Below are 14,425 nucleotides of genomic sequence, written 5' to 3' on the forward strand. Positions count from 1 at the left end.
CAGACTAGACATTGCTGTTGGCTTATTTAAATTAAAGACGGTCAGTGTTTAGCTATAATTACAGTGTATACGTATATGTTAATGTAATCAGATGTATATATAGCGTGTACATTTCAGATGATGCATTGATTAAAGCGACAGTTGTCGGAACATGACATTCATTCTAACTATTATCTCACGCGTAGCTAATGGACGAATCTTACTTAAAGATCATTGCCTACTGTATGTTCCGTAAGCGACAAATCCACGTAACTCTCACTATCTCCGTACTATGATACTATTATGGTATGACGTACAGATTTGTATCTGTTCTTGGTACAGTTATCGAAACAAGCCCGAGGAGATTCTAGTATGAAAGAACCAAGCCAAAACAAGGATCTGTGAAACATTAAAGAACGAGAAGTAAAACAGCAGAGACGGAGAAGAGAAGAAACTCGATGAAGAGAGCGATAAGAATCAATGATCGTCGAGGGATGGTGGGTGAAGGAGAGAGAAAGAAGGTCGGGATCGTAGGAAGGTAGGATGAAAGAGTCGCGAGGAGACGGCGTCTCGGTAGAGGCATGAATGGACGGTGAACCTGCTGGAGTTGACGTGCCGGAAGGGGAGAAGAGCGGAAAAAGAGCAACGGTAGGGAGGAGAATGGGCAGAGAACGACAGGAGGTGGAGGGGGCGGATAAAGGAGAGCTCGACGCGGGAGAAAGAAATAAAATCGCTGAATAAGAAACGGGCAACGAGAGAAACGGTACGGGAGGTAGATCACAAGGCAGAAAAAGATGGAGAAGAAACGAGACGGATGACTGAATGATCGATGAAGATGGAGAAACACGAGGGACAGAGATATGTTGAAAGGAGACCGAAGGGAAAGAGAAGGGAAGAGAAACCGCAACGGTTTGATCGAGACGAAATTAAACTTTAGGTGGAAGAAAGATGAATGTACCGACGAGGACGAATTTCATGGGAGATTTCATAGAGCTATTACTCGTTTAAAATACATCGCGCTATATACGCTACGTCGAGAAGAATGTTACAAAAATGTAAAAAATTCAAGCTGACCGAGGATGACCGACAAATTAATATTACAGCGATAGCGGTGGGTGGAAAAAGGGAAAAGAAGGAAAGAGAGAGAGAGAGAAAGAGAGAGAAGATGCAACAGAGTCGACGCGCTTGGCGATAGCTACGACCGCTTGACCTTCGTGCGAGGGACTCCAAGTTGAATGAAACGCTGCACAAGAGAGTGACGCAACGGTACGCAATGCAACGACAGCGCTGCGACGCGATGCAACATTCTAACCTCGCCGTACCTACGCTTCTCGTCCCCTCTCCCTATCTGCTCTCTCCTTTTACGCTGCTCTTCTCTCCTCTGTTTCCCTTTGCCTCTCTCACGATGCACTCTATCACCAGGTCTCGCCCACCTCGTTGCACTCTCCGCATCTTTCCCCTCTAATTCTTTCCACTTTTCCCTCCTCCACTGTCGCCGGAGAGCCAGTCCATCAGCCACCCTTCCTCCATCACCAGACGCTCGTCGGTCATAGACGCAGGACCATACCGGTGATGGCACTCCAACCAAGTGCATGGTGCACGCATGAATTCGATAAACTACAGTACATAAATCTCGAATTTACCACGGAAAATATAGAGAACGAGACTTAACTCGGTAAATAACCGCCATCCTGGCGCCACGAGGATTTTCATGTTGAAGCTTAAGGTGTTTAGATGATAATCAAAGAATCGAGCATCGAGTTACATTTCCTAGGATAATCAGTATTTACATTTGCGAGAAGATATAGATGCCATGAGTATATAATATTTGCATGTATCTACATTATTGATAACTGAACACCAGCGAACATCGAGTATTTAGACTGCTTTTCGCTTCTATCTCCCTACATCGCGTTGCTATCGTTCTAAGTATTCTGTTTTCTAGAGATACCGCTTGCTAGCGCCCACGATACCAACGCTCAATGGAAAGTTTAGAATATGGAAGATTGCATAGGAGTATTACAAGTTCTATGTCTAATAGAGCGAGATTTTCCATGGATGAAAGCGCGAAGTAAGAAAAGTGATCTCGCGTTAATGGGAGAGCCGATTAAATCGTGAATCGAACAACGGCCCCTCTGTCTTACACGATAATTATTTTCCCCCACGTATTGCCTGTACACATACTAACGCAACACGTGTATGCAGAGAAGCGGTCTGCTGGTAATTCTTGTCACGCGTTGCTTGCCGTCTTTCTCCGCCAGTTCATCTATCTGTTTACCTATCTCTTCCTCTTTCATCATCGGCATTCGAACGATACCGAGCCGTGTCGATTCGTTCCACTACGTTAGACCTACGTGACCGTACGTTCAGGCCACTTGCTTCCGAACCAAACTGCCAAGCCCGATCCGTGAGACCAGCCATCGAGATTATTTTAGTATCGTGTAAGCAATAGAACATACGAGTCTCGATAAAGCTATCATTTTGATTTACATCTTCATCATCTTTTCCTCTTATGTATTTTTTATCCTATTAACCGTGTCATCCTTTCGCCAGAATTTCTGCAATCACGAAATTTAGAGTTAAAAAAATCAAATTAATCTCAGACAGTTTGATTTTAATTCTTTCCAATGCAAATATGACGTAATTTGTTTTCGAAAGAAACGAAAGTTTGACGAACAATAAACGAAGAGATTAATGCCACGGATTGACAGATTAAAGTGAAACAATAACGATTAAACTACGGATGTTTATACGTTTACGAGACATTACACAATGCGCATAATACGCAAAACAAAGTACCTATACAAAATATTTACAATGTAACAGCTGCGATAGATCTTAATTTACATGTTTACAACGGAAGATGAACATCGTTTATAATTTGCACAAGCAGCAGTCTAGAAACGATAAGTCCAAGGTTTTCCGTATCTTTTCCTCGTGCATTTATGTTCAACGAGATTGGACGAGAAGAAAACGTGGATAAGAACGGAACATCGTCTACGCGAATTCACTTACCGCGATCGATGAGTGTGCATTGTACTCGCGCCTAGATAAATTAATCGTCGTACGAATTGTGAACGATACAATTCGCAATTATTTCTCGGAAATCGGCGTCGTCTATCCCCGAGCCAAAACGTCACGGTATACAGCTCCCACTCCTTTATTCTTTACAATTAACGCAACGAGTATTCATCACCGTTGAAACATTCGGGCGAGCCATCTATTTCTTTTCTAAGAAGAAAGAAAACGAACACTCATTTCCATTTTAGATAATGTCCCCTCCCTACAAAATATTAACTTCCACGAATTCCCCAAAACCCTAACAGATAACTTTATCGTTTTATTGGAAGAATACACGTTGCCTCGGTGTGTACGGTTATCATTTTATAGCACAGTTTATATTTATTTTATAGCACGATTCTCTGAACCAGTCGGATCGTAGAGCACGATCGGAGCGGTAGGAAAGGGAATATCCTCGTGTAAAGCGTTAAGCTTCCATCTTCGTGCACAAAGTCCGCACCTTTGGGCAGCACGACGACCTGGTTCGTACAAGAAACTCGGCATTATACTCCATCTGAACGGACTCGAACCGTTCTCTGAATGAGTGAGTAACAGAGTCTACGAAGAAGGGGGACAGAGAGGAACCGTCGAAAGAGAAGCGAACAGACGAAGAGGGAGCCGGCTAAGAGACTGTGTTCTCTGACTGACCGAGAGGACCAACGGCGAAAGCCAAGAGAGAGAAGATCGTCGAATACGCCCTTGAAAGGAAGAAACGAAAAGGAGCTATTAGCACGTTTCACGTCTACCACGATCGCCAGCTATTTTTACCCCCCATTTGCTTCTACGTTTCTTTCTTTTCTCTTCGCGCTCCTTCATCGTGTGGTAACATATTATTCTGAAACGTTTCGGCATGGAAATTTAGTCGGAGAGTTATGTTTCTTGAATCTTTGCCATTAGTTTGAGAATCGGGCTACAGCTGAGGTTGCATTCGTAGAACAAATGTTGCAACCGAACTTCGTTCTCCGAGCAAAGATCGGCAATATTTCTTTCTCCTGATTCGAATCAAAGATATCGATATCGAAACGCTAATAGAAATGAGACTCCATTTATATCCAATAATGATAGAAATCGAAGCAACAATTTGTGGCTGATTTTTAGTTGATTTGAAGCTGATTTCTGGCTGAAATTATTGAATATTTAATTCCGCGTTTCATTCGCTTAATTGGATTCGGACGGCAGTTCAGTTAATTGGCCACTAACTAAAATTTCATCCCAATAAGTAGAGTTCTATCGTGACTTCGAAGAATACTAGAAAGATCGTTCTAACCAATTGGCTTCGGAGCGAGCCAAGAAGCCAAGGAAAAAAGACAGACGACCCACGAGAAATATCGAACGAGTTCACCGAGCAATAGGCAAGATTGTTTCAACCAACGTGCGAGCAAAAATAGACGTCGAACCGTGTTCCCAGTAATGGTCCTTTCAGACATGTAAATCTATTCGAGCCACGCAGCAGCAGGAGCAAAAACGGTCGAAAATATTTTTCCAAGATCGAATCGTGGCTCGGCCACTTGGAGACTCGTCTAAAAACCATTGCATCTTTAAACATTCAACGTCCAATTCAATGAAACCTGCAAGTCGCGTCTTGATTCGATTATCTCGATCGCACGAAATAGAAACTAGTATGTATTTCGAACGCAGAGAATCCGTTCAACGTCGAGATTTCAGTCAGTTCACGACGATGCATCGTGAAACATTCGTCGGTTCCTTAACGAACGATATCGACAACTGGAGACGTGTGTCAAATGAAAAATGAACGGACGAGACGTTCGGCTGTTCATGTTTAACGCTAACAATTTCATTAATTGACAGCGTGATTATAGATTAAAGACAAAGTAATATAATTAGCAGATAAATGCAACAGCAGCTGCGAAGTAACCGAGAAGGTCGAGACACTGAATGGAAATATGTCTTAAATATTTGAAAAGAATCTCTGATCAAGTCGCGAGAATGATTCTTTCGCTTGCAAAGTCTTTCGACGATCTTCCAATTGATCCAAAGCCAATACAAAGATAGTCAAGCGCTGGTAGAATACAGTAGTTACGAAATTGAGCGCATTTCAATGGTCAGACATACCGTCAATGAACGTAATATCAATGTTTTCTGAGACCGAATGTCGCCTGATTGCACGCACGTGGACTACGATAAGATAAGGCCTCGCGAGGAAGCGTTCAACATTACCATTTTCGATCCAAGATAGTCGATAAACCGGCCAAACGTTAAACTCGCTAATTCCAGCCTATCTTTTCGTCGATATCATCAATGGACAATTGCGAAACGTAATTATATAAACAGGATATTCGCTGATGGACACGAATTTCAAAGCGTAACTAAATCAGGTTAAAAAAAAAAAACATTAAAGAAAGAGTATTACTATTCTGTTTTATAGTGTCTTATAGTTGTAATCGGGGAAACGAATCGATCGAGTAGTATTACGAGGGAATAGGGTCTCGATAGGCCCGAGTAAGTATCATCAATGAACCGAGAACGAGAGAAAAACGTCGATGAACACGTAACGTCCGCCATTCATCGTCCCATTCGCTATTTATACGCAGCTTCTATTTATCAGGGATGAATGACAGAAGACACGCACGATTAAAAACTTTTCCGCTACATCGACCTGGTTGTCGTAGCTAGCGACGTAAATATGCACCGAGCATGGATTTTATTACCCCTCGTTAAAAGCCGAAAGGTTAGCCTCGTATATTTAGAAGTTCGTGAATAATCGTGAACCTCTTTCTCTCTCTCTCTCTCTCTCTCTCTCTCTCTCTGAGATCGATCGTAAGCAAATCTATTTAACGAGATGAATACTCTTTCATATTGGCTTCGTCGAGTTCCTTGAACGTTAGTTTCATTAGAAACTAGAAAACGTGAAATAAGAAAAATGAAGGGACTCTAGCGAGGGGGATGATCGTTTCAAAGTTCAGAGCGATACAAGCGACTTAACTTAAAATTTCAATACTTACAAATAGACTATGTATAGCAATAAAGGTATAATAATTCGCTTTACGTATGTTTCAAATATTAAATCTTAATTACATTGCTTCTGTATTATCCTTAACGCCACAGATCTTTTTTTCCTAATATTGTAAGTGATATTAGAATCTTGGACCAACGTAGCGTGATTTGAAGGAAAAAGAATCGTGGGAGATTCGAGTCGATCCTCCGAATGCGAGCGGGGGATCGTTTTTCGACGAGTTCCGCGGAGGACTTCCGGCAGAGAAGCGGCCAAGTGGCCAGTTCCTGCGCTGACAACAGCTGTCCTGCTTTCCTCTTATTAAATATTCATCGACAGATGGCCTCGGAACGAAACACTGGATAACTGTGAAATTTGACAGTGCAAAGATTACGTGATACAATTCGTAAATATTTGCAAAGGAAACAGGATGATTGTAGACTGTAAATGTCAAGCGGACAACACGATATTCCAGGGTATCACGAATCGAGAAAGGCGCTTCTTGAACGTTCTCTTCGAATAACTGTAATAACCAGGAGCAAGAAGAAAATATCCTTTGACATATTTCCTCTTAAAAGATCGAGAAAACCAATGGTTGGCTCGCTCGATCTATCAAGACCAGTATTGTCAGGGGAAAACAGGTATAATCAGTATGCAGCGGGAAGCTAGGAAAGGAAACGGATGCACCACGCCCAAATCGTTTAATCCTGAATCGATGGCGAGCGAATGGGCACGATTGCAAACGGCTAATTGTTCTAGACAGGCTCTTATCATCAATCTGGTTCAAATTCCCCTATATTACTTCCTCTCTTCCACTACTATTCGTCATTTGAATAACCAAAGATATAATCAACACTCAAAATAGAGTACGTGTCCCCTATCAAACTTTCAACGTTTCCCTCTAGAAAAAGAACCTACCTTCTGTCAAGAAAACGTGACCCACGCATCTCCAAAATAGTATTTCATAGAAGCAAGAACTCTTGCGAGAAACCTTTGAACGAAACGAAACTGAATCATCGCACTTCTAAAAGTCATTCTAAAAATTCAATTTCAATCTTGGACGGTGAGTTGCATTAAGCTTCTACGTGTAACAGAGGGTTCCCTCCTAACGCATGCATCGCCACGAGATGTCCGTTAGATTGTATAACGACGTTGCTCTCCTCCGTCAACCCTCGGCTCGTTAATGAAAAGAAGCAAAGTCGACAGAGAGAGGAGGGGAGTCGAGCAGAGGCGAAGAGAGGACAACGATGCACCGGGCGCGAGAGAGCGTGTGACGTAGGTGAGGCAACGGTGCATGCGACTAGAACGAACGGCGCATGCAGAAGGTCTGGCTACATGATGCGAGAAGGGATGCTATTTCTGGCGACTTAGATTTCTCCTTTCTCCTCCCCCGAGCACCGGCAGCCGTGCACGCGTTTCTTCCCGCCTGTCCCTACATCCCGTTCCTCTTAACTAACTCACCGACTTTCCCGTCTCTTCCACGTCCCTTTCGCTTTCGAAGGATTACTACTCCTCCTTCCTGCTGCTACCTCCTTTTTGCTTCTTCCTCCCTTCGAGCTAACCCGTTTACGATTCCTACGGGATGATTTCTTTCGACGAATGACACTGCGGAGATGGAGTAGATCTTTATTAATTTGTCAAAGTCCATCGATCTTAGTCGTAGAATAATACATCGTCGTAATACGTACGTCGCGAAAATAGACTTTCCACTTTAAAATCTTACACAATCTTGAAACGTAAAAGACGAACGTATCTACGTGTTATCCACCATATTGGGTTTGTATCGAGGAACAAGTCGGTTGCTCAAACTCGAAGCAAAAGTGCGTAAACTGGCAGTAAAGTCGACCTGATCCGAGCAGTCGGAACAGATGGGGGCCAGCAGACGCTAAACAAGGCGAAACCAGACGAAGAAACGGCGAGAAGACGCCTTCTTCGAGCACCAGCGGACCGAGACAACGACCAAGGAAGAGGTGAGAGAAGAGAACGAGACTTACACGCGGTTCGATTAACTGCCTAACGAAACTTAAAATGCAACGTGAAATCGCCTGAACATCCATTACACGACCGTATACATAGCTATTCGTTTAATTCGAAACTTGTATAAACCCATTACACGATGGTCATTTACATAGTCTTCCAACCGAGCTATCAATTAAACATCACGCCTTACATAAGCGCGCACGCTATCCAAGATTTCGTGTCTGCCCCGACAGAGGAGCCCGAAGGAATATAAAACAAAGGGGAAATAGTAGGAGGAAGAACAAGGAGGGAGCACACGGCAAAAGAAAGAAGAGAGCGATCGAACAGGCGAGGACAAAGAGAGACCGATGGTCAGGGCGCAACCGAGTGAAACGAGGAGGAAGAACAGGACAGAGAGAAGCACGCAAGCACGCAGAACGGAGAAAGAAGGATCAAGAGTAAAGGAGAACGCGTTAGAAGTGTTAGACGGTGACCACGTGAGGTCAGGGAGGAATGGAAGGGCGAGAGGGGATGAGAAACGATCGTTGGCTCTACGTTCATTCATGAAACGAAGGCGGAGAGCAGCTACGGAACGAATTGTTACTGGCACTCGTACAATCGCAAGCTCTGCCAACGGAGTTGCCAACGTCAACTATCACCGCGAAAATAGAGCGGGATTCGCCTATTTCGGACGGTCCTCTTCTCTCTCCTTCTCTATTTTCTATTTAATAGAAACTATCGCGTTTCCTGTACGATAATGCCCCTAACGAGCCATCACAGTTAATTAATAATTTGCAAAACGATGTAGCATACTTGTCCGATGTTGGAAAATTTCCGCTGCTCCCTGGTGGTTTTAGTAGGATTGTCTTTTCGAATGAAATATTCGAGAAGTTTGCCAAAAAAATCGTCGATCGTGGTTAGGTTGTTCTTTAAGTAAACGTATTTAGTTACAATCTAAAAAGTTTAAAACCATCCATCAATCTGTCCACCGAACGTAGCAATTCCTCGAATATCACGTTGAGAATAGCTAGCTCCTCTTAACTATGCATAAACAATTTACATTCTTTTTCACAAGACTAATAACAACTATAGCTAGATGGTTCGATATAACAGAAACATTCGAGGCAGCTTCTGGCATTCCATTATCTTTTACAATTTTTACATTCCTTTCTATTTTTGCGCAAACCGTAGTTTTCATCCTGAGAATAAAACGAAAGGAAAACGATCGCAAGTTCGAAGTGTCGCATCGATGACAGTTACACAATGGAAATGGCTGGCAGCGCGAGCGGCGACATTAAAAGGAAGTTCCGAAAATAACGCCGCGACGCGATCACGCGGCTGCAGAATCCCAGATCAAAACAGAGATCAAACCTCTCACATTTCGAAATTGCGCGCCGTTTCAGATTTAGACCCGGTGTAATTAAGTGTCACCTGTGGATCGTGTGAGGTTAAAAGCGTCGATCGTCTTCCTTCCGTCTTTGCTTCGCTCGAGTGAACGATCAAAGAGTATCACTGACCTTGATGGATCTGTGATCGATCGGGTAACCTTTCCTGGTACCAGGACTCTCCTCGTAGAAGTCCTGTTCCTCCTCCCCGTAGTCGTACAGGGATTCCATATCCATATTGGCTGCAAAAAGATTGTATTTTAGCAAAGAATATCAAAATCAATGTATTTTAACTCCTTGCCTTATACAATATCCAATTATACTCGCGATGAACAAGTATTAACAAAGTTTTAATTTTATTATATTATATATTTAATATATATATTTTATTAAAATTTCATTCCAACTTCATTTTTAATTCATAAGATCGAAGATTAAAAATGTCGTAAAACAAGGAGTTAAAAGCTTTTATAGTTATTCCATTCTATAAGTTGATTTCTGCACAACATATAGCGTACGAATAAATTTGCTCGTTCCTTCACGAAGGAACGATCGCTTGGCGTGCAAAGGGCGTTTTGTTCGAATCACCGCGTGTAAATTCGATATTTAGGCGGTGGCTGCACGTGAAAAGCATAAGTCGCGCTTTGGACGCTTAATAGCGGTCGCAACTCGCCTTAAAAACAGACATTCCCCGTGCAACGAACGCTCGCACGCGCCTCTTGAACGCGGCCTGGAGATGCTAAATCACCATTCCTTTTTATTTGCAACCTGCACAGTAAATTCTCTTCCACATGACGTACCTACTCTTCCACCCGAGTCTTCCTTTTACCACGCTGGTTGCTCTAAAACGCGAGAAATCATCATGCCTGTTGCTCGCGACCAAACGAATACCACGATTCGACTTCGCTCTCCAGCTTTTCGTCTTTGTTAGAGAATTATTTTCCATAATTTCTAAAAGACTCGAATACCAAAGAAAAGCGTCAAAGCTGCAGTTAGAATACAGAATAGGATAAGGTGATTCAGACAACAACAGAATATAAGGTTTAGCAAGAAGCAAGTTAGAAGTGCAATTTTTAAAAAGATTCACGCGGCAAGGGGGATGCGAGGAACTACAGGCACTAACGTAGGAGGTTTTCGAACTCTGGTTTCTACAAAGATCAGGTTACTCCGGCTGGAAGCCCAAACGACAGATGGTAGGTGGAAAAGTGCTCGAGCACCGCCATCGACTCTCACGGCTCTTTGTACACGGCCGAAATACTCCTGCTTCACAGCCTACAAAGCGCCTCGCAATTCAACCTTTTTTTTAACCCTCTCCCTGATACAAGGTGCCAATAACTTCTCAAAAAGAAAGAGTAGATACGTCTTTTCATTAGAAGCACAGAAACGTTTTTGGAGGAAGATCAACCATGGGCCTATCGTGTGAATTTATCTTACAGCTGACAAACTTTTTGTTAACTCTTCAATAAATATTCTTACGACAAGTTAATTGGATGGAATTTAATTATAGATAACGTTTGCGACAATGTTGCGAAGGCTTGACCTAAAATAATTTCAAGGATTTCCACCGAGGCGATCAACGAAATCCTCACTCCCACGATGTTGTTTTCAACTACGGCATTAATAACGCTTACAATATTCATTCAGTGATCCAGCTGATAGCGACTCTTATCTCCAAGTCGCTTATCGATTTAACTCGCCGGAAGATACGATTTCTTGGATTCGTTTATCTAAACAGAGACTTTTGAAAAACGACCACTAGCGAAGAACAAAGAAAAGATTCAAGCCCCCCAAAAAACGAATTCAGCAAATTAATTATGAGCTTGCATACTGATAAAAAATACATACGTGTTTTCAGATAAATTGATATCAGAATAACCATCCACCATTATCGATTGGCCAACTTCAAATCACTTTATTGCGCGACAAGGAAAACCATATGTCGAAAGAGCAACTGTGACATTGATTAATGATCATCCTTCAGCTGAAGGGCCAAAGATTCTTCCAGAATTTGCTGCAAAATATTCCAATGGAAATTTGCTTTGTCATATTGAATGCAAATTAAATTACAACGTCTAGTTATCTCTCAATCTTTCAACGATAGATAAGACTCTGCTTGATGACTGATTATTATTAAGAATGAAAGAAAAAATAATTAAATACATTAGAATTAATGCAAGTTTTATTAAGAATTTAATTATGTGTTTTGCAATATATAAAGTTTGGTACGAAATATTATGCGTTATATGCTGAAATCAAACAATGGAATAATATAGAATTAGGAGCCCAAAACGTAGACTCCAAATACATTACAGAATCTAATTACTGAACATGTATACATTACATATGTATACATTACAGTTATACATTATACACATACATGTTTCCTACATTTCATGGATATACCTGAAGATTATTAGTGGGACTCTGAAAGGGAAGGCGATCAGTTTTCAACTTTAAAGTGTTCGGCCGACTTCCGAGCAAACACAAGGATGCCGTTTCCACTCAGAAACATTTACCTGCATTTCCGAAGAATGAAAGTGAAAGAAAAGATCGTTCGATACGGACGGGTAAAGTCGTAACGCTGTTGGTTTATTTTACTCCAAGAGTTCCTCATTCGCATACAGAGAGGCATTCGCCAATAGACAAAGCTCTACACAATACCTATGTAATATAACATATCGAATTTTCTACCCACTAACTGGAACAAAGAAAAAAGAATGAAGAAGGAATGGCTCACTCTAATGTTTCATGCACACATGTAACATCGAAGTTACTGAGTTAGAACTACCTCGAGAACTCTTGCATTTTCTTGACCATGAAATGGAACCGAAGTAGGAGAAACAAGAGGGAAAGAAGACAAATGACTACTTCTACTAATATATCTTTAAATATAGTTTTAGACGCAGTTCTTCGTTTGAAAAGTTATTTGAGCTATTTATCATCTATAACCTAATTAAAGTTTTACATAAGATTATAAGGGTTATATACCTTTATCTTAAACAAACTTATTATCCTTCCAAAAGAACTCCACGATTGAAAGATAATTTTATTATATCTTGTGATTATGCAATATTGACGATATCCTTAGAAATAGATGCCCAGTTTTTGTTTAAATTAGCTAACAATAATATAAGAATGTAATCAATACAATAAATTTGAACTCCAAATAAAGGGAAAATAATACTATTTTGAAAAACACTACAAGAAGTAGAACTATTTTCATATAAAGAAATTTATGACTTGCTACCATTTTGAACGATAACAAAATGGCGGAAAGAACAAGTATGTACAAAATTCTTACGTCCGTTTCGTTTTTCTGAGACACCGTGTATAAACTGGATCGTCCTTCGAGAAGCTGGAGTGTCTATTGTTTCAACTCCGGCGAAAGAGCAATATAATATCTTTCGAGAAGCTGCCGCTGGGTTTCCAGATGCGGGCAGACGTTCCTCCAGGTTCTCCATGCACGGGATGCATGGACCCGTATGCAAGTTTCAGCACCCACGAAGGACCCATATGGGGAAAAATCTCATTACTCGCTTGACTTTCGAACTTATTAAAACCGACATAATATTTCTTTTCCATTTACAACTTCCGAATTCGTATCACCAACTCAACCCGCGCCACGAACTCTACCGATGCACTACTGCCAGCTTAAAATTTGAACGTTAAAAAAAAAACGCTTCGTTCGAGAATCGAAGGCACGCTATTATCGAACGATTGTCACTCGAACTCGTATTGTTGCAAACATCATACAATTGGCTATACTCTGTTGAACGAGTCAAGTCAGGAGTGGTAAATAACATCACGTGATCAAAATCTAGGGCAAAACAGGATCGATTGTCAATCTTGAGTTTTAAGATATAAAATGGAAAGTTATTTTTTCCGAATAAGTGTATTTTTATCGACTTAGATTCGTTGCCAATTAACCAAACAAATTTTACTTAGCAGCTAGATTAGAATTTTCTACAATCCCTGAAGAGTATAATTTACTAACAATTACCGAGCAATAGTTGACCGATTAATCAGTTGTGTATATGATAAATATACTGATCTGTTAAAAAAAGAAGCAACAATTTACCTCAAAGTGGAAGTTCTCTTTTTTTCTAGTTTTTCCAACAGAAAGCATATTTGACAAAACAAGAATCGTCTTGTCTCTAAACCGATCAACGCGCAACGGTTTCTTTTTCTCTTTCTCTAGCACACATGCTCCCTCTCCCCTTTATATCCCTTTCCTCACATCTTCTTCCTCCCTTCTTCCTTTCTATCCCTCGTGCGATGTCAGAACGTTCGCGGAGCTTTGTCATCGTGGTGTCTTCTCTGGCCTTTGATATTTGTCGCGTCTTTGGTAGAAAGAAGAAACAGTCGAGAGACAAACGAGGGAAGAAGCATGGTAGGTCGCAGCGTTGCCATGCTGTACTCCCCGAGATCCGAGAAAGTGTACAAAAACCATTCGACCCACCAACACCGAGGGCATCGCGTTCCTTTTTTAAATTGCCAGGCTAGCCATCCCCTCGTATGCGTTTAACTTACACTGTCCAACACACTATTTCTCTCTCTCCCCCTTGCGTTTCCTATCTCTTTACCCCCTCCTCCCCCTCCTCCTCCCTTGCGCTCTTTTTCTCTCGTCTCTGTCTGTATGTATACCAAATACTGTTCGACGGAAATATTACCTACACGCGTTACCAGCGAAATATGTTACGCAGACACCGTAGAAAAAATGATCCAGATCTGGCATAAATTGTTTGTCAGAGTCTAAAATATTGGGTTAAATATTCCACAAAAATACAGCCTAATATTGTTACACTATTTAGATTAATGCTTTAGTAAAAATCGATGAATTTTTATGAGCTCGATTAGGTTGGCAATAATGATCTATTGGATATTTCTATAAGAAACTAGTCTCAGAATATAAAAACTAATGAGATTTTTTTACATATATATTTACATCATTTTGCGTTATCTGTAATAAAAATCACAAATAATTGTAAAATATTGTAATAGAATTTCATAATCGAAGTGTTATAAGATATGTTCATTCGTTAAACACAATATCGATTCTGTATCACTCGATATATTGTATCTTGTAGTG

The 14,425-nt window shown here is 41.1% G+C and overlaps 1 protein-coding gene and 1 long non-coding RNA gene across 5 annotated transcripts in view; both read right to left on the bottom strand.

Annotated features, from left to right (window-relative positions):
• Positions 1-14,425, bottom strand: part of pnt (ETS transcription factor pointed) — a 144,382-nt gene that overhangs the window by 128,783 nt on the left and 1,174 nt on the right. For 2 of the 4 annotated variants that reach the window (XM_069112111.1, XM_069112115.1), the window contains exon 2: positions 9,469-9,578. In XM_069112111.1, the coding sequence (XP_068968212.1) occupies positions 9,469-9,573 (105 nt within the window). In that variant the 5' untranslated portion in view covers positions 9,574-9,578. Of the gene's footprint in view, positions 1-7,453; positions 7,598-9,382; positions 9,579-14,425 lie in introns of those variants that run through there. The other 2 variants (XM_069112112.1, XM_069112113.1) reach the window with 2 other exon arrangements.
• On the bottom strand, positions 1,735-3,198 carry LOC138178978 (uncharacterized). The gene is made up of 3 exons (XR_011172889.1): positions 2,995-3,198; positions 1,822-2,537; positions 1,735-1,749 (listed from the first exon to the last, which is right to left on the bottom strand). It is a non-coding gene; the product is annotated as an uncharacterized LOC138178978 (long non-coding RNA).

The sequence above is a fragment of the Bombus flavifrons genome, chromosome 4, assembly GCF_040668555.2.
Source record: "Bombus flavifrons isolate JBK064 chromosome 4, iyBomFlav1_principal, whole genome shotgun sequence".
Lineage (NCBI taxonomy): Eukaryota > Metazoa > Arthropoda > Insecta > Hymenoptera > Apidae > Bombus > Bombus flavifrons.